General features: G+C 49.5%; 1 protein-coding gene across 6 annotated transcripts in view; it reads right to left on the bottom strand.

Moving 5' to 3' along the window:
- The window catches only part of HEPH (hephaestin), a 28,426-nt gene extending 8,357 nt beyond the window's left edge, over positions 1-20,069 (bottom strand). The window contains exons 1-17 of one of the 6 annotated variants that reach the window (XM_054839081.1): positions 19,992-20,069; positions 16,567-16,763; positions 14,170-14,414; positions 13,244-13,456; positions 12,488-12,667; positions 11,808-12,062; positions 11,040-11,208; positions 9,689-9,828; positions 8,014-8,145; positions 7,194-7,405; positions 5,373-5,523; positions 5,072-5,284; positions 4,056-4,266; positions 3,656-3,795; positions 2,626-2,757; positions 1,545-1,651; positions 544-769 (exon numbers count right to left, since the gene is read on the bottom strand). In XM_054839081.1, the coding sequence (XP_054695056.1) occupies positions 544-769; positions 1,545-1,651; positions 2,626-2,757; positions 3,656-3,795; positions 4,056-4,266; positions 5,072-5,284; positions 5,373-5,523; positions 7,194-7,405; positions 8,014-8,145; positions 9,689-9,828; positions 11,040-11,208; positions 11,808-12,062; positions 12,488-12,667; positions 13,244-13,456; positions 14,170-14,414; positions 16,567-16,727 (2,887 nt within the window). In that variant the 5' untranslated portion in view covers positions 16,728-16,763; positions 19,992-20,069. Of the gene's footprint in view, positions 1-543; positions 770-1,544; positions 1,652-2,625; positions 2,758-3,655; positions 3,796-4,055; positions 4,267-5,071; positions 5,285-5,372; positions 5,524-7,193; positions 7,406-8,013; positions 8,146-9,688; positions 9,829-11,039; positions 11,209-11,807; positions 12,063-12,487; positions 12,668-13,243; positions 13,457-14,169; positions 14,415-16,566; positions 16,764-17,125; positions 17,532-18,945; positions 19,201-19,975 lie in introns of those variants that run through there. The other 5 variants (XM_054839078.1, XM_054839079.1, XM_054839080.1 and 2 more) reach the window with 5 other exon arrangements.
- Positions 20,070-20,121: the final 52 nt, after the last annotated feature.

The following is a 20,121-nucleotide window of genomic DNA, read 5'->3' as shown; positions in this document are numbered from 1 at the left end:
GAGTACTTTAGATAGATCCAGATATAACATGGAGAGAAACTGTCATAAATAACATGTTAATTTAGAAAAATGTGTTCATCCTACTATGGTAGAAATGGCTCAGTTGTTTTAGCCGATTACCAAAAAGCTATGTATTGCAGCCACATAGCCTGGTCAATTAATTTGAAGTCTAACATATTCTAACAGTCCTGAGACAAACAGAACAAAATCAGTCTGACAAGTTAAAATCAAATGTGAAATTATTTTCTGTCCCAAGTCACTTGGACACATCAGAGATTCACCTCTCTGGCCCATATCTTGCTATTCCTCCTGACAAGGACAACCGTAACGAGTAGCCTTCATTATAGATCAAAGATTTGTGCCATATATGTGCTGCAGTACTGAGAATAACAGACAGTTTAACTCTGTCTGGCAACAGAAAAGGATGAGGGCATTCACTAGGAGTCGGGCTCTTGGCGTTTGGGTGGCTGACTAAGAGACTGCAGAGTCAACATCAACCTCGCACAGATGGTAACGGGCGCTCAGGTGCCTAACAGGCATTACCGTGCATTTTGTTGCTTTCCACAAATTTGTCATCCAGCAGGTTGATCTCCTTGTGATTTCCCTTACTGTAACGTTCCACATTCTCCTCCAAGTACCATGACTCGTTTTCATCAAAAACCAGGAACAGTAGAGCAAACTCCCTCTTTACATCCTTCCTGATCCCATCAGACTGCAGTGCCCCTCTCCGGCAGATCTTCAGGGGTCCGATCAGACCGCTGTACATATCCTAATCAGAACAAAGGAGAAAACCTCTGAGGCAAGGATCTTCTCACCCTCTCTTTCGTGCACGGTTCTTTGCCTTTCAGCAACCGTATCTTCTGTTCCCTGCATCGCCCCACTTAAAACAAATGGTGCTGCTGTGTAAGTACTCTCATTGGTGAACATCAGCCACCAAAGCATAAGAACAGAGACTATACGTGCTCTTACAAATGCAAATCCAAAAGTCATAAATATGAATGGTATCAAAATATTCTCCACTCTGACTGCAAAAGCATCTGCAACTTGAGATAAAAAGGCAATGATCTCCGGGTTGAACGTGATGGTTTATTGTAGGATCCTCCAGGTTGTTTCGCAGTGAAATCAGTGCTATGACGATTAATCCTAGCAATGCTCAAATCTTCCTGCTTTATCCATGAGGCCTAATTTTGGACAATTTCTCCCTTTCCAGATTAGCCCTATGGCTCTCACCAATAGAAGCCATGACTGACTGGGAGATGTTCTCCTATCTTGCAAATAACTGAAGGAAGGTTAGCGTCAAGGAGACAATGGAATCATTTTATGAAGGTTTGTATTAGGAAAAAAAAAGGACAAACATCAGGACAAAAGTTGGAGGATTTCCTCTCCCAGGAGAACGCTGGACATGTCACCAGGTGGTTGTTCTATCTCTCAGCTGGGTCAATCCCTAATTTGTATCCAGCTCACAGGTTTTGGGTTTTTTTTTTTTCCAAAGGGGGTGAAAAATTTGTCTATCTGGGCTTTTCTGTTTCTAACTTCCGTTTTACCTTTACTGGGTCCACCATGGAGTAGTAGATCCAAGGAACACAGGCCGAATCGTTTGGCCCTGGACCAGATCTCTCGGGAACTTCCCATCGGTATGTCACAATGTCGCCTGAGGGACAGAGAAGCACCGTTAACATCAGCGTCATACACCCACTCGCCGGTTTGCTGAGCAGCACGCAGAGCAAAACAAAAAACGAAGATCCTGTCTCCGAAGTGCAAATTCAGTTCTGAGTTTGTCAGACATTGCGCACTCCTTCCCCAAACACCGAAAAGCAGGATGGAAGCTCCCGTCTCACGAGCAGAACAGAGGGTCGCAGGGTGCACACGCTCTCTGGTATCAGCACAACTCATCTGCCACCTTTGAGACTAGACCTGACCAAGGAAATTCCACCTCTCCACTGCAGATGGAGCTTGAAATGATCTTTCCTTTCTTTGAAGTATATTTATGATGGTCATTCAAATTAGTTTTTAAAGTCGCTATTTCGCATATTAGCAATACATTTCAGAAAGGCGGGGCCCAACTAAAAACCTGTTTGTTGCTTGGACAGTCTGCGCAAGTTGAAGGGGACCAAAAATTACACAAATTGACATCTGGACCATGAAACAAACTGGTGATTTCATTCAGCGTCCTGGCAAGCGGTTGTGCACTTCTCCCATTTCATACTATTTTCATACCACTGTGCCCATCACAGGAGGTATAGGTCCCGAAGGGGCAGGCTCCCCCCGTCATGGGCCATCAGCCCAGGGCTACCAAGGACTGAGCGAGCTGTGAACCACCATCACCTTTCTCCTTCCCGCAGACAGACCACACTCAGCGGGGAGACACGGCTGCAGACAGAAAAGTTTGTGCTACGCTGATCCTAGAAGTCAGAGCAGAACATGAACTCCACAGGCTGCCATTCCCACACAAATGGTATCACAATAACGGGGTGAACGTGCAAGACCAGTTAGCGTTCAGTTCCAGTTCTCTACCATAAGAAAGGAAGCACATCTAAGCCTACTTAAGGAAACCAGCCTAGCTATAGGCTAAAATTACCTTCGTAAGCCCATACAGGAACATGACTTGAGACCACAGTGACTTACCAGGGTTTGCTACTTGCGGCTGTCCCGTCTCCCTTTCCAGCACCCCGTGAGCATGAATGGAGTAGGGTCGTGTGGCATTGTTCTTAAACACGATGTTGAGAATATCTCCCACTTCCGCCCACAGAAAAGGACCTTGAGATAGGAAGAACGTACTCTGAGACTAGCAAAAACTGTCAACGTATCTCCTGAGGATATTCCCACCTCTCTCTCATCATCTCCCCAGAGATATTCCCTTATAATATTTATAATGTTCCTCTCCCTCTTCTCTACCTTCTCTCTACCTCCCAAAAAAGAGAATTGGAGTAAGCAATTCGAGTAAGTCTTAGAAAACCGGACTGTGATTTTCACAATGAGGGGAATGAAGGTTGTTGTGCATTTTAATTGTGCCCAGTACAACTAAGGCTGGATTTCTGAACACTGCTATGTTAAATTTCACATCATCTTGATCATGTGTTGCTGCTGGTTTCAAAAAAACGTGGCGATATTCAATTTGGCTTGACAGTGTCACAGATCAGAGCTGCAGCCTATTTGGAACGGCACATACTGCCTCAGCCTTGCTGCTCTGGCACTTACAGTCCTGGGTTCATCGCAGAGCTGTCTCTCCACAGACTTCCATCCGTCACTGTAATGTGCTCCTCCACTTCAAGGCCTGCCTGCTTTTGCCCCAAAAGCATTTCTCTCACAGCTACAGACTTTCACCTACATCTCTCAGCCCGGTCTCTGGAAGTCGGCAGTTATTTCTGCTCTACAGTCAGAGAAATGCAGGCGTGAAAAATGCCTTGCCTAAGACATGAGAGAAAGCTGGTGCAAAGGCAGGCAGGAGAACCCGGCCTTCTCTACTACAAACTGCATTCAGGACCCTCTTTACTGCTGTCCCCAAGGCTGGCAGACCTGGATAGGAGACAGTCTGAATAGCAGATGCCTAAACATCTAGGAGGCCTTCAGACTGCAGTCCTTAGCCACTGAAGCTCTAGAGTCCAAGTCTCATCGCTGCGTGAGCGGAAGATGTACCCTCCGCACGTTTCCTCACCTAGTATCCCTAGGTGTTCGTCACCGTTCATCCTGGCCTTGGGGGTCCGGAAAGTCCCGTCGGTGTACTCCCTGTAAACTGCTTTCTTGTACCTGGAGCCGAGCAGTCCATTCTCGTTGCTCAAAAATATATCGGCGTAGCTGAGAAATGCAGAATGAGTGCTGAGATACCAAACAGCTCATGAGGAATAAACAGGTACTTTGTGGCAGGGGGTTCACTAGTTGAGTGGGTTTCCCAGAGACCTGCTTTGACCGCAGAGGCGGGCGCAGTGACGCAGGAGGCCGCGGCTCCCCTCAGCAGCACCACCAGCGGCACACGCACCATGGCACAAGATACCTGAACGGGCTTTGCCAAGGTCTACTGAGAAACTTTGCCAAAGGCTTCCCCAGAAGGGCTCTACCTCTCCGCAGAATGGTTGTGCCGTTCCCTCTCCCAGCTTCGGTCAGGCGCGTAGTCCCACACCACCTCCTCTGCCATGATGTAATGTGTCCGCACCCCTTTGTACTGCGGGGCAGGAGCAGGATCCCTTTTTCCACACTTGGAAACGGAGTAGCGCTCCCTCATCCCAGCCCGATAATGACTGCTCGTCTGGCAGTAGATCTCAAAAATCCCTGAGGGAGGCAGCACAAACAAGGAAATCAGCCACTGTTAAAGATCCCAGGAAACAGCTGCTTCCCATGCAGAGTTTGTGACGTGGCCGACATCGGTATGCGTGGTGTTGTATCTGTGTGTTTGTTTAGGGAGCCTGGTTGCCACGGGCCGAGATTAAAAGGGGTTGTTAGAGAAACCAGGCAGGAATGGCACAAAGTCCTACACACAAATCATCTCAGAAGGCTTTCTCACACAATAACCAGCTTATTAGATGTGAAGAAACCAATACAGTGACATAACTGCTACCGCTGCTGAGACACTGGTTAAGTAAAAGATCTAGCCTGCGAATGCCAAAGGGGAGGAGATAAACCGGCAGCCGGGGCCATCACATCGTGTGAGGGAGGCACGGTATTGCGTGCCTGTCCTGCAAACTGGGAAGACTGGGGTCTGTCGTAAACATGACTCTCCACAAGCCGCAGACAGGGGAGCCAAGTGCTGGCAACTCTCTGCTGCTTTATTCTGAAAGACATGTTTGCATGCTTCTATGGGTCACAGGCAGCAGCGTCCATCAGGGCTGTTACTACAAATATTTAACAGGAAGCGTCAGCCTAGAGAATCAGTCTGGGACAAGATCCCGTATCTCCTGCTGTTCTCCAGAATCAGATGCAAAGACAGGAGCTGTGGCTTCATAAATGGGACCAAACAGGATTCTAAAGCACAGCTCACCCTGTAACACCTAAGAGTTTACACTGTGCTACAGAATCAGGAGCAAACACTACAACGGGAGACTTTTCCTGCTGCTAAGTCAGACGTGCAGGCGCTTACCGTTGTTATCAGGTTGCATGAAGGCAGTAGCAAACGTGTGGGGGAACAAATTGGTTGAATCTCTCCGCATCCCGTTCATCTGCAGCGTGTTTCCCTGAAACACAGCTCCATGTACATCCGCTTCGCTGCCCAAGCCCAGCAGATGCCAGGACACATTGTCTCCTTCACACACATTCAGCCCGGGCAAGTTACCAAACATAAGTCCATTGATGGCTGCAAGGGGGAAAACAGGTAACTCTGCAGGTAGGCATCAGCCAAGAGATTAATTTTGTGCTGCATGCAGAACAGCATCAGGCCATACCATACATCCTGTTTGATTCCTTGAAGCCATCGTCCTGTTCCACAGAAGTCTCTTCCATCCTCAAATAGTACTTTATGTTTGCATTTAAATACCAGCTGAGGTTCTCGTCAAACACGCTGAAGAGAAGGTAAAATTCTTTGTCGATCCCTTTCTAAGGTAGAATCATAATGATGGCTGTTAATTTTTAGAATGCACCAGTTAACTATCCTTACAGTTAAAGCTGTTTTGCCTGGCTCTCATGTTCCCCTTTATCTTAAAACTGGGCTCACTGGGGGCCAGGGCTCCGTCCCTTTACTCATGTTGCATATTCCTCTTCTGTTCCACGAGAGGCACAACTTCTGGATTTTCCGTGACATTTCACATGAGTAAAGTGATCAAAATTCAGCCACGGATATGAAGTCATTGCCGCCTTCCCCCACCATTCCTACGTTTAGGTGTAGGTTTCACCGCCTGTCCAAATCAGAGCAGAGATCAGAGCCCAGCCCACAAGGCAGGCTGATGACGGCGTTCCACCCCTCCTTTCTCCTAACCACAAGCCTGGACTGGGGATTTTTTTTTTTTTCTTACCCTAAATCCTTGAAAATGTTCGTTCTCCTAAGAAACACATTCCAAAGCATGGTGTGTTCCCCCAATAAAAGAACATCCTCGGTGTTGTCCACATTCTCATTCTGACATCAGCTTCCCCAGGAAGACACCCTGCAGCGATGGCTAAGCGATTCCCAGCCGGGTGCATGAGGAGTGGCTGTGCACCGGTCCCAATCAAACATTCATTAAAGGGCTGCCTAAGATTGTGGAGCCAGAATTGCTGCCCCAGGTGATTTTCCCTCGTCCTACCTTTCCAAACAAGTCAGTCTGTTCTGTTTACACCCTTTCAATACCTGCAAAAGTTTCATCATTACCACAGCTCCCTCACAGTGGGCTGTACACATTCACGACCCTCTCTGCTCAGAAGATTCCCATTTCCACCCTGTGTAACACGCTGATCTCCTCCTAATTCGGGTGCCTCGTGCCACTGCTGAAAGCGCAGAAAGCGAACTCCTCCGGGAGGCTCTCGCGGCAGCCGCTCTCAGGCCGGGCAGACACTCCCCGACCTACACCCAGGGTAGGCAGGACGGCACTAGGTTGTTTTTCAGCCGACTACTGTTTTTCAGAGTAAGGCTCTGCTAATCTGCCTTGCATTTCCCTGGTACATTAATTTACTGCCTTCCCTAGACTTACTGCCATGAGTAGATTATCCCTGAGAGAGACTCCAAGAGGAAGCTCTGGTCACCCCCCAGATTTTAGCTCTCTTTCATCAAAAGCAGAAAGACTGACACGTGAATTTTCACATGCTTTTTTGTAGTCAGCTCTGCTTGAAAATGAACTGATCTTGCAGCAGAAATGAGGCTCACCCAAACCGCGGAGTATTGTATCACTCAAGCAAACCACTTGTAAGTGAAAATGTCTTTTCAATGTTTCTGAGACTGTAATGAATATTCCACATGCCTCTGAAAGCAGGCTGCTCTGCAAGCCTTAGGACAAAAGCCACCTATAGTCACATCCAAAGCACAGTTGTTCAGCCAAGTTTGTCTATTAGTTTTAAAGCAGAGCTCAGAAACTGTTCCAAGGGCAGCCCCTGGGCGCCCAGAACGCTAGCAATTCCTCCGTGAGGCCTGGGACCCGCCATCCCGACATTAACATGCCTCGTGGCTTGGATCCGACTCTCCTGGACTCACGCTGCTGTATGTTTGTTTTCATTATGTTCCTTAATGTTTGGCTGACGCTTCCATTCCCTACAAGAAAACAACCTGGTAAGAGCACGGCAGGGAAAACCCCTTTTACCTGTTTGTTGTTGTCATCCAAAGCGCCTGCCTTGCAGATGACCAGAGGCCCTACTAAGCCTGAACTGGAGTCTTTGATGGGATTCACAGCCGAGCTGTACATCCAGGTGAGGCAGGGAGGGTCGCTGGACGTGGGCCCAACGTGCTTCGGCACAGTCCAGCGGTACGTAAAGTTGTGCAGCGGCGCAACAGAAATCCCATTCTGGGACAGACCTTTAAAACAGAGAGCGGCATGGTTATTCCCAAGGTCCCAGTACGATCTTGGTTACGTCTCCTCACCAGCTACATTCACACTGGGCTTTACTTCAGTCACGTCACTAAAATACCCGGCATCTCCGAGGTGTGACGTGGGCGAGTTCATAAGGCACGCGGGGAGGTGCCCTCAGTACTGTGCAAATTCCCCCTGGTGCCATGGCAGAGATGGGCATGGTGACGGGAAGTAACGAAGCGGATCCAGCTGCGTCTGGGGAGATGACTGCTGGAAACATGTGGTTATCTAAGCTGGAGTGCACTGGGTATGTTCCTCTGCTCATGGGGTCTTGAACAGCTAGAAATGGTCTGAGCTCTGGTTTGCAATTTTCATCTGAAAAATAGCACCTCCGGAACTGTACTCGCTCCAGTACCCTCCCTGGGCACCAGTTCAGTGGAAAGTGTCCTCCAGCAAGGCCTCGGGCAGGCTCAGAGGACCAGGCTGGATTCCACCCAGTAGGACATCCAGTCCTTCCTGGCTGCAGAAACTCGCTGACACAGAGGAGGTACGGGCTGCAGAGCTCCACCACCAGCATTAACATTGAATTACTCAAGAAAAGGGAGCCACAAACCATCATGGTAGTACATCCCTTCCCATGCCTTCCCATAGGACACTCCGTGAGGCTGGATGCTGAAAGGCCAGGAGGCTTTGTTAACGAACGTCACCAGAATGGTGTCTCCAACTTCAGCTTTGATCACTGGACCTACACAAATAGCAGAGAGAACATGTCAGCAGAGCAACTCCCCACACGACCAGGCAAACCAAAGCAGCCAGGGCCACCTCTCACCCAGGCTGAGGGGAGCAGAAGATGCAGAAGAAAGGTGGACGACCCCAGGCGTCGGCACCACCTAAGACCGTTCAAGCTCTGACAGCAGGAGCACGGGGCTGACAAGAATTATCTGAATTCTTCATCACAAGACAACCTGGATAGGCTACCCACAGCGCCTGGTGAGCACATGGGACTTTGGGAAAGCCCACGGGGGGCAGCAGGAGCCAGCTGCAGAGTGAGGAACTGCGGGGTGCCCACGGCTGGTGTGCCCAACAGCCCCACGAAGAATAGCGACAGTGCTAACAACCGACCACCCAGCCTTCCCCAGAGCACGGCTGCCTGTATTTTAGGGCAGGAACAGGCAGCATGAGCCACCGGTGCATGCTCGTGCGGTGTGGGTTGTCCACGCCGCACCACATCACGTTTAGCAGCTCCCTGTTCTGGGGCTCGGTCCCTCCTGGCCCCGTGTCTCTTCTAGACATCCCAACCACTTTACCAAGTCTGCTTTAGTCAGTTCAAATGAGTTCACTTAACTCCCCCCACAGATGCCACTTCTTTACCTGACCAGGGATTTTCATCAACTAATCCTTCAGTGTTTTTAGTTTACCAGTTAAAAAAATACCTGTAATTTCTTTCCACAAAGTCATATCCAGGTTTTCCCTCGGTCACTTGTCTTTCCATTGGCACATGGCTGTTGCTGGTAATGCTAACCCTCTTTTTTCCCTGGTTCCCAAGGCCTAGCAAGATGCTGTCAGCTCCTGACAGTTACGCTGCACCTCTCCTATGCATAACTCCACCATTTCGCTTTTATTCAGCTGCTTATATGTCTTTTTTGCCTCTCTCTCCACTATTCCCTTCCCTCCTCCCAGTCTGTATGTTACTCCATGTGCTCTCTCCTTCCGTGGCCTCTGCTGCAATTGCCGTTGCTAATTTCTGGTGTCATCAGATTATTAGTCACTGCTGATGCAGGAAGCTGGACCACACCTATGTGCTTCTACCACGTACATCACAGCCTTCATGCACAATTCGTTTGCCTCTGCAGACTCCCTGTTTTCTTCTCTCACCTTCACCACCCTCACTGTTACCTGGCTATAACAGAGAGCGCCCACTTGGGAGAGGAAGGTCTCTGAGAAAGCGGGGTTTGCAGCACGCCTTGGAGACGCTCGGTCAGAAACACATAACCGGAGGCTGTTACTGTGACCTCTTTAGCTCTAGGTACGACGACTATACCGTGCCCCTCAGCCCTTACTACTAACCTCTGAAGACTGCCTGGCAGAAAAGCAATTCCACCTATTCTGCCATTCCACATCCTAGGTCTGTTCCCCTTGCTCTTAGGTGTAGCTGCTGTGAAACTCCTCCTCTGTTCCGCTCACTGCGCCACGAAACGAGAGGACAGCTACAGCCCACCGGTGCTCCCGACATCAGCATCGTTCTCACTGGCGCTGAGAGAGGATTTGTGCTGCTGGATGATTCCTACCGAGTATCCCAAGGTGTTTCTCCTCTTCCGATGGCTGCTTTTCCTCACGGAAGCTCTCATCAGTATATTCCACATACTTTGCCTTCCAATAGACTCCTCCAATTCGGTAGGGGCTGCGCTTGAAAAACTGCTCTGCAGGGCTAAATGCAAAGAGCAAATGTCAGGTCATTTCTACGAAAACCAGTCCTGTTGTTCTCCTGCTCCCTCCCCGGGTCCCTCTGGCAGCGCCTGCAGCATCTGCAGCTTTTCAGACCTGGAACAAGCACCGATTGTCTCTGTGAAGCCTTTTTGTCCTACAGACTCATCTACCTGCTGCTCAGGGAGCACCTCTGGCACGCAGCCCTCTCCCAGCTGAAGCAGCCGGGTTCGGTGGCACAGGTCTGAACAGCATCTCTACACAAGACGTGCAGAAGAGGGCAGCGAACAAAACTGTAGTGCAGTAAATAAAAAAGCAGTGCTAAAACAGAGTTCTTCAGAGGCCAGGACACAGCCTAGGGGACAACTGCAATCATAACTGGAAAAAAAAAAATTACACAGCAGCTGTGAAGAGATTTATTTCCTCCGCCACCACCCTCTCCAAGCACAGACAGACAACATGCCCTGCAGGACAGGCAGCTCAGCTACAAGGTCAGCTCACAGGTCTAAGGAGCTTTCGGTTCTAAGGTCTGCAAGAGAGTTGCTGCGTGGCTTTGGATAAATCATTAACCGCTTCACATTTCTACTTCTCCATGTGAAAGAGGTATATCCTCTCCAACGGCTTCCCAGGGAAGGGAATGGAGGGGGAAGAATGTCTTTGTTTCAGTTAGCCAAAGTCTGAACGGGAAACCGCTCACCAACTGCTATCACAGCCATCTGACATGTGGGATGGAAGGCTCTCATCGGGGTCACTGCATCTGATTTCCTAGAAATTGCTTGCTGCAGCAAGGCTACGCTGAAGCGTATCTGCAGGCTAGCTCTGCCACCCTGTGTCTGCTGCAAGATGAGCTTTCTTAATAGTTCCTCAAATATAGGGATCTGTTCCCAGGCCAGGCACAGCAAGCAGAAGTGAAGCCCACAGACAGATGTGGCAGCCCACGCCCGACATAAGCGGGGACTCTTGGCATCTGTGGGTCAGGCTATGAAATAGCATACTTCCAGGTGAAGTCTCCGAGGTACCGACTACTGCTCTCGGTACGGTCTAGCTACAGCAGCCTACATTTCCACATGGGGTGATCTGCCTTCCCAGGAAATGCATTCCACGTGAATTGCAGGCACTTATTTTGATAAGAAATTCCACGTTCCCCTTAGCAGCCTCCCCGACACAGACCCGTGACCTCCACGCACTGCCCTAGCCCATCAGCCGCTCGCTTACCTGCCTGCCTCACTCAGCTGTTTCCCACTGCTTTGGTCGCGCCCTGAAGGTCCGTAGTCCCACTGCACCTCCTTTGCAGCTATGTAGTATTTCCGAACTCTCCCTTCCAGGGTGGATGCTGGAGCTTGCTGAGAACAGTGCCTGACTTCATAGAGTGCTGCCATCCCAGCTGTCCAAGACACGGTGGAGGACACACGTCCTTAACCTCTCTCAGCCAGTTTGACCGGGCGATGAACACAATCCCGCCTCCCTACCACCAACTGGCCATTCCTCCCCTGTTGCCCCAAAAGGCACGTGGCTGGGAGAAGGTGACTAGGTGGTTCCCACCAGCAAGAAGTTTTTTGCGTGAGCAGAGCTTCTTACCTTTGATATCGGATGCTATGGAAGTATGGTCAGAGGGCGAACAGAGCCTTCTGCCATCCTCAGACGTACCATGCAAGTGCCTCTTCTCGGGGCTAGAGCTCTTAAGGCACTGCCTCATCTTAGCTTTCAGCTGTACCAAACTTATTGTCTTCACCACTGATCAACATGGAACATCATACAGTGGTATAAATCATCTCCAGTAAGTCTGGCCTGCACATTAATAATCAATCCATCCCAATTTATACGGGACAAAGAATCACCCCATTCACCTACGGACGTTTCTAGCGCGAAAGCCTCCCAAGGAAGGCACTGTCCCCTACGCCACGCTGTACATCACAGAACCACACTAGGAGAAAAAAGGAAGGCCGCAGAGCGCAGGACGTAGCCCAGCGTCCTCTGCCTTACCTTGTATGTGATCATTGATCTGACAGCTCAGCAGCCATTTCCCAGGGTTACTGGGGATCATGTCTGCTGTAACAAAAGTGGCTGGGAAGAGGCTGGCCACATCTGTTCTGTGGCCTCGAATATTGAGCGTTTCTCCATGGAAGTAGGCTGTATGAACATCAATTTCATTGCCCATCCCGAAGAGGTGCCATGAAACGTAATCCCCAGCACACATCGTCACCTCAGGGAGGTTCCCAAACACATAACCATTAATAGCTGCAAAACCAAGCAAGTCAAAAATCAGACATTAGAAAAGGGGCCGTCAGAGCTCCTGCCCGCAGGTCACAGTACAGACATGTTTGGAGGACGGACCTAACCAGGACTCATCCTCCTCCTCTTGTTCTGGGAAGCCCAGCTCCACAAGTCATTCCTAACATGAAGTGTATTCAAAGTCTCCAAACAACTAACAGCAGCTCACTCGAGTCAAAGATTACATCAAAATAACCCTTCTTTTTTCTGGAGTTGTTGCATCGTCCCTGCGTTACTGTTTGCTTAGCACATGATCTCAGAGCTCGCTGTCTCCTTTCTCCTCTACCCACACCATGGCATACAACAGCGGGAAGCGCATTTCAAGATACCAGCGCACTGACACCCCTGGAGTGTATGGGCAAGGTCAGTGGCTTCACAAAGGTGACACTGACCATGCATTTTGTTGCTCTCTTTGAATTCCTCATCGTCTTTGTCTACGGAGCCCGGATCTGTGCAGAATGACACTATGTTCTCATCCAGGTACCAGCTTAGGTTCTCGTCCACCACACTGAACATCAGAAAGAAATCGACGTCCACATCCTGGCGTCTTTGAGAACCGCCAGTCAGTATTCCTAGGGTGAAAGGAAAGATGAATGAATACATGCAGAAAAGCAGACATCAGTCAAGGGATTAAAACACCAACAGAGGAGTAACTCTGTATCACACAAATTAGAGACAGAGGCTTTCCCCACCATCCTAGCACAGCTCATCGCAGAGTTCTACCGATCTCACTCTCTTTGACTATATCCCCGCCAGCACGTTTCTCACGCCCAGGCAGCTCTGCCACTGCATGGCTGAACTGCGACACCTTCAGCGTTCTTACTCCTGCTGAAATCAAACAGGCCCTGGTTTTTTTTAATACACAAACTAGGCCCTGGACAAGATTTCTGCATTCAACATGGATTCAAACAGCGCTCTCAGACCAACAGGCTTACAAGCTCACCTGCCCCGCCACTAAGAGAAAGACACCGTGATGACCAGAACCCAGCTAGAACACACACACTGTCTTCTCCAGTCACGCTGCGTTTTCCCATGAAGCTGGGACCTGCCCACTGGAGTATCTTCTCATCCTGTCTTTGTTCAAGTCATCAAAAAATCTTCACAGTATGAAACTACAGCCCTCAGCTGCCTTCTCTTGGAGATTTTACCTTTTTTGCACGTAAGCAATGGCCCAATTAACCCAGATGCAATGTCCTTTGGCGCATCAACATGAGAGTGGTAGATCCAGGTCAAGCAGTTTGGGTCATCAGCAGTTGGACTGTGATCTTCAGGGACAGTCCAAGTATAGGTGTAATTCCCTCCTGGGAAAACAGCATCATCCTTCTTCTGATCCTGGGGGGACATATCGGGATACAGGGATCCTAGAACAATTGAGCAATCACAACATCCATTCAAGAAGAGCAGAGACGTCCACACATGTAACCTTATATTGAGCCGCTCTCGCTCAGCAGAGCGCTGCGCATATATACTTGGGTAGCAGATTTCAAAGTGCGACTCACCATCCCAAGGCCAAAACAGTGTTTAATCATCATTCTCTCAAAGAGAAACTGAGGCATAGAGCCACTGTAAGGCAGCTTGCCCAGTAAACGGGTCAGCAGTCAGAAAGATGATTCCCATTCTGCCTGTTGCTGCTCTGCCTTCAGCTCTGCAACGTGCCACAGTCAGCCTCTCTACAATCTCTAGGGCTGCTTCAAACAGCAGCTCTTTGGTCTCATACGTCACCATTCTCGTCAACTCCCTCAAGCTCATCACACCCACGGCTCTCACGCTACAGCACTTCAAACAACGAATGTAACTCTTTTCCTTCTGCACCACTCTCCCACTAGCAAGCTTTGGAAGTTCTTCTAAAATCAAGAAATCTGGGCTGTGTACTATAATGCCCAGGTCAGGAAGCTACTCCCAGACCCATGAACCTGCTAACCCAGCATCAGGTGGCTTCACTGAACACCTAGGGGCAGTTGCTTTCCAGCAATACAGCTTTGGGTGACCCAGCCTGTGCCTTACAGACATCTCTCCTCAGTGCATACTCCTAAGTGAGAAAAATCTGCCTCCTTCATGGCAGTGGCTCATTTACCTTCAGAGTCCTTGTTGTAGAAAACACCGTGAGGATGGATTGTATATGGTCGACTAGCAAAATTTTTTAGGTGCACTTTAATGGTATCCCCCACTTCCGCTCGGATGACGGGCCCGAGGAACCCCAGCCAGCCAGGTTTGGGAATCTCAGTGGTGTACGTGGAGTCTGTGTATTGCTTATAGACAGATTTCTTGTACGTGCTTCCCACCCTGTCTTTGCCAGGCTGGAGGAACATTGAGGCCTTGCTGTTAAATTCAGAAAAGGGAGAGGCACCGTGAGTCATTGTACAAAACAGCTAGTCGGTAACACAGCAGAATGACTATGACATGCAGATTTCCTAGGAAAGCCCGAAAGCTTTGGCGTTACAGAGGACGCTTGTGCTCTACGCCACCCGTGACCTTCCTCCTCCCACACCTCTGACTGCTGCGACACGGCTAACAGCCGGCTTGAGAAACAGGCAGCGCTGGCCGTTAGCCTGGTCTGCTTTCTGTGCGCGTGAAACAACGGGGGACATCAGCACGTTAACAGCTCGGTGAGCCTGGGACCAGAGCCACCAGTACGGTCAGACGCCTGCCGCCACGCACGGCCACGGCCTCGTGCCCAGCTCCTCGCGAACGGACACAAAGTGCAAACGAGGAACGGGAAGGGTGGTGCTTCTCTGACAACCACGTGTGAGTGGCGCAGGGAAGACCAGAGCCCTTCTCATGCCTGCTTCAACTTCACTGGGCTTCTAGAAACTCACTGCAATGCCTTCATGGCAGCTAAATCACAAGGGGGGGGCAGGGGGAAATCTCCTGAGCTCTCTGGCCAAAATTCAGTCTAAAAGATTAATTTCTACTGAACAGATTCTGAATTACTCGTGGAACGGCAGACAAGTCAGGCAGGTACGTACCCAGCACGTAGCCAGCCTCCAGAGCTAAAACCTCATACAGGTACTAAAGTTCAACTCATGAGTGTATTTGCTCTTTATGGCTATTTCTTAGTAGATAAGAGGTGAATCATGGTCCAGGCATTATCGGGACTGGCCTAAATGAGAACTGAGGTTACTCCACACCCCCGTCTTAGTCACCCCGCAGTAACAGAAGCAGCCCTGAAGTACAGGCAAACTCTAACGTGTACCGCCAGAAGATGAACAGTCGAGACTGAAGGGCTGGGCTCTAGCTATACAACCTAGAGCTCGTCCCTTTGCAAAGTCATCCCTGCAGCCACCGTTAGCAAAGAGTTTATACATAATTCATACTTCTTTTTGCAGATCTGCCCCTTTCCCCCCCCACATAGTCCATTTCTTCCCAACAAAAAAATAATTCTTCAAGCATTTTACTACCTCTATCATTCATATCAGTATCACATCCTTTTCTTATTGCTAGCAATTTGGTTTCTGCAATCATTGTACAAATAAGTCCTGTTAGCTAATTGTTTGCAGTGACAGAACAGTTTTTAAATTGCTTTTAAGTTTAATTGCCTTGAATTTCATTTCCTTCTCTTCGTGTATTATGAAAGAAAGCAAACAAAGCCCACAGCACTCGTTATCTCTGCAGGAGTCAGAGATAATATCTTTATTAATCCTAAATTTTGGGGGGTTTCCTTTTCTGAGAACTAATTTAAGTCTATTCAGCATCTCCAGACAACACTTTTCTACACTAAACTGACAGACCTTGATGGTTTCTGTGAACCCCTCCTATTCCTGCTGTGCTGTTTCCGAAAGATACATATAAACCCAAGTGTTATTTACTATGGAGGGCTAAATGACAGACCAGGTCAAGAAATACAGGTTATTTGCCATAGAAAGGAGGGCACAGGAAAGTAAAAAAGTTTAAAAAGGTGTGGAAGGCTATGGGGGGGGGGGAGTTTGGCATTTTGAACACTGAAACCAAACCCTCTTTTTGCAGTGACTCAAAGTAATTATTGCAGTTTCAAGACTTACTTTTGCAACAAAAACATTTTTCAAAAAACCCCTAAAATTTCATGCAGGAAGTTCCATTAATTCTAAGGCTTGAAATTCCATTTAAAGAAAAAAAAGCCGGCTCTGTGAAGTCATTTACATCAGGGTGAAAAGTCATCATGCTTCAGGATACAAAAGCTGATCACCAGCTGGAACTAAGGAAACTGCAACCCCAGGGCAGAGCATTGCCCAATCTGTTCTCTGACAGAGTGTTTGTACTTCCCTCCAGTGTACGGGCACTGGATGCTCCATTAAACTGACCGTTCGTTTTCCCACTGATACAGTTTCTATGTTCCTACCATAAAAAAAGTTAACCATTAAGCTCATAAAGATCAGACATCTATCAGATCGTGTCTCTTGCTTGCTTAGATGTCCCAGAATACTTGCATGTAATTACTCATAAAATTACTAATTTAAGCCGGTACCAGACTAAGTTCTTATAGAACTAAACATACAGGTTATGTGCAACATCTTGGTTCGCGAGTATGTTCTTTCCTGTTGGAGCATAGTTCCAGTCCACCTCGCGTATCCCCAGGTAATAAACTCGGGTGACACCTCCAGCAAACGTGGGTGATAGCATGTGGATGTAAAGCAGCAACAACCAAAACAATCCCATCGTAGCCCGGGGTGAAGGCTCTTTTGGAGGTGACACCTATTTGGGAGAAAAGAAAAACAAAGGTAATGAAACAGAAGCAGAATACAAGCACGTGGTTTGAAGGTACTGGACATGGTTGGAGAGGGTATGAATAAATCAGGTAGAAGTCCTGTTGGGATCATTATTCAAATATCCAGGAAGGAGGTCGCTCCCATAACAAAATTAACGCACGAGGCAGATAGAGATTATGCCTTGCTAATCAGTCCCCGACACCAAAAAAGCTTCTCTTTTAACAGTTTGATTAACGTTTTTTGTGTCTGTAGTTCTCTTCCAAATGCTTTGTTCCACAGTGTTGAGAAAACACTGCTAATTCAGTAAGCTTTCACACAGCAGGAGACAAGCAGATTCAGAAAAGGCACCTGTAAATCCTCCACGCTGCGTAACTGCCTTCTCCGGGCAGCAGGGTCCTGAGCAGAAAGTGCCGCGTGCACTGGAAATTCCAGTGACTGGTTCTTCATCACCGCTGATGCCCCAAATCATCTTACAGGACCACATACAAAGCTCAGGGAAATAATCCCAAGCAATTATCTTTACATTTTAAACTGTTGCCAAGATCTCTCTATTCTACTAATCTGCCTGAGGAAGTACGACTTAGTCACTGTGAAGTAATTTTAAAGTTTAATTTCTTTAAAGATTGCTCTTAAAGAGCGGTTCTCTGTAATCCAGGGAGCACATCTCAAACTGGCTGCACAAGGCTTTTTGCTTACTCTAGTTCCATCAAATATTTTCCCCGTGATCACAAAGGAAGGAGCTTACTCCTAAAACTTCCAGTCAACACCAGGCTCAGTGTGAATAAGCACCAGATATACTCTGTGAAGAGATCTAGGGCAAGTTGCAGAAATTGTCTGAAATCATCAAAATACAATTTTGTGAATAGAAATTCAAAGAACTACCTGTATGAAAGAGCAACTGATGCAATATGGGACAGCAGAATTAAACCAAAGGATGAGAAAATAACTTAGGGTTAAAATGGATGACAAACTAAATAAAAGCCCACATGAAAATGCTTAAGAAGGATCTCATGCAGTGATATAATTAACAAAGCCAGATGTAACCAATAATCAAACTGCCATCTAAAATACACATCCAGCTCTTGAGATGCAGAGAGAAACAGAAAGCCAGCGAACTGGTAGAATGGGACCTAGCAAGAAAGCTTAAAGGCATCAGTTTTCTTTAACTGCAAAAAGAAGGGCATGGTGACACAACACCATGTCAAACACAGAAAGGTTTTTTTACAAAGACGTTGTCATTATTCATTCTCCCCTGTCTTTGCGAGTAGCAACATGAATATATCAGGTTTATTTGCAGCAAAGCCGGATATTCTGTAAGCGTTCAGCTAGCACAGCATCACACCCAAACAGCCTTCCCAGAGAAGCTGCAAAATCTCTCACCCCATCGGTACCCAACAAGCGGGATTCAACCCCAGCACGCAGCAATGAACCAGAGACCTTCCCAACCTTTATTTCTGATTTCCAAACATACCAGACTAACCTCAGAAGCTAATGATAATCAAGCATTACAGATTCCAACAGTCATTAAATTGAGAAAACAACTCTCAGCCTGGAAAAGCCTTCCTTCCCTTCTTTCTCAAAAAGGGGCGCAGGGATCTCTCTCGCCCCTCGCAGCGGTGACAGCAACGGGGAAAGAGGAAGCCGGCGGCGCCAGCCCTCAGCCCAAACCCTCCCGTCCTGGCGGCACACGCCCTGCTGGGAAGGGCAAGGGGATGCTTTTGACTCAGCTGAAGAAGTGGACTTCTCGTCAACGCGGGTCAAAGTACGCAGGAGCAGCTTTCCGGGAGACGGGGTGGCCGTCCTAGAGCACCGCGAGCCGCTGAGCACGGGCAGTCAGCGTGGGCTAATCCTTATGTCCTCTTAGGCTAACGCTCTTTGCAAGCAAGATCAAACCCTAGGAAAGGGCAAAGCTTAGACTTTATACCAAGGGTGAACAGCGACTCTCAAAGCTGGTTGGGAAAACTGCCTACCGAGACAAACCCCCGCTGCGTCAGCCCACCATTTCTACACGGCAGAGTCCCCGCTCACCACACGAAAGCTCCGCGCTGCGGCATCAGCAAACTTATCAGATAAATCTGACTCAATCAGAAGTCGCGGCAGCCTAAATGCCTTGTGAACGTGCTCTGGCGTTGACAAAATCAAGGACAACGTCTTTGGGACAGCCTTACCGGGGCTTTACAAAAGTCCCATCCGGATGTCAGGCTGGAATTTGATCACGACATTGCACGTTCCTCCGAGGCAGTTTTCGGGAACAGCAGAACACCACCACTCAGTGAGGATTCAGCAGGCTAGACTGATTCTGTTCTCACATTCTCTTTACAGCGACTAACCGCCCTTCAGTTACTCTACTAGTGCAAGGCAAAGGAAACCAACAGCCTTAAATTCTTTTCAAAAAAATTAGTTTTTCTTTGAAATACATGCCTTAAGACAAAAAAAAACCCCCACAAAACCCAAGCCCAAACCAACCCAAGCCCTTTATTACATTCATCCCTGAACCTGGATCCTTTACAGCAGGATCCTTACTCCCAAGACTTCCATTAATAGCAGAGGATTTGCAAATAAACACAAAATCAGATTTCAGCCTATCTGGTAGCCAGCCAGCTTCCACTGTAGCAAGGCCCACGGGCTGAGCGCAGGGCTCCGTCCCGACACCTGCCTGCAGGGAAACCGCTGCCCAGGACAGAGCGGAGAAGCGCTAGAGGGACGCAGGGAACCCTCCCGCCCCTTACTTGCGGAGCGGGGCCGGCCGCGGGCTCTGCTGGACGGGCGAGAGCGTCAGCTGGGGCTCATCTCCCGCGGCGGGAGCCTGCCGAGTGACGGCGCACAGGCGCCCGCGGGGACAAAGTCTGGGCTGTAAAAAGGGGCGCTGGCCGCCTCCCGCGGGCGGGCCGAGCCCCGGCCCCAGCCCCAGCCCCAGGCCCAGGCCCAGGCCCCGGCCCAGGCCCCGGCCCAGGCCCCGCCGGCAGCACCGCCCGCCCGCCCCGCAGGCACAACCCCGCCGGACCGCGCTCCCCGGCCCCGCGGCTCCCGCACCCCCCGCCGCACACCTGCGGGCCGCGCCCCGCGACGCTCCGGCCGCGCACACACGGACCCGGGCCGCCCCCGGCCGGGGCCCCGCCACGGCTCGCACCTGCCCGCCCCGGGAACGCGGGGCCGGAGCTGCGGCACGTGGGCGCCGGCACCTACCTACCCGCCTACCCACCCACCCACCTACCTGCCGGGCGGGGCGGGAGGCGGCGGGAGGCGGCGGGACACGGCCCCGGCCCCGGCCCCGAGCCCTCCCCGGGGACACGCCGGGCGCGGTGGGGCGGGGCGGCCCCTTTAAAGGCGCCCAGTGATGTCAC

The sequence above is a fragment of the Grus americana genome, chromosome 12, assembly GCF_028858705.1.
Source record: "Grus americana isolate bGruAme1 chromosome 12, bGruAme1.mat, whole genome shotgun sequence".
NCBI classification, from domain to species: Eukaryota; Metazoa; Chordata; class Aves; order Gruiformes; family Gruidae; genus Grus; species Grus americana.
This window is presented reverse-complemented; position numbering and strand designations above follow the sequence as displayed.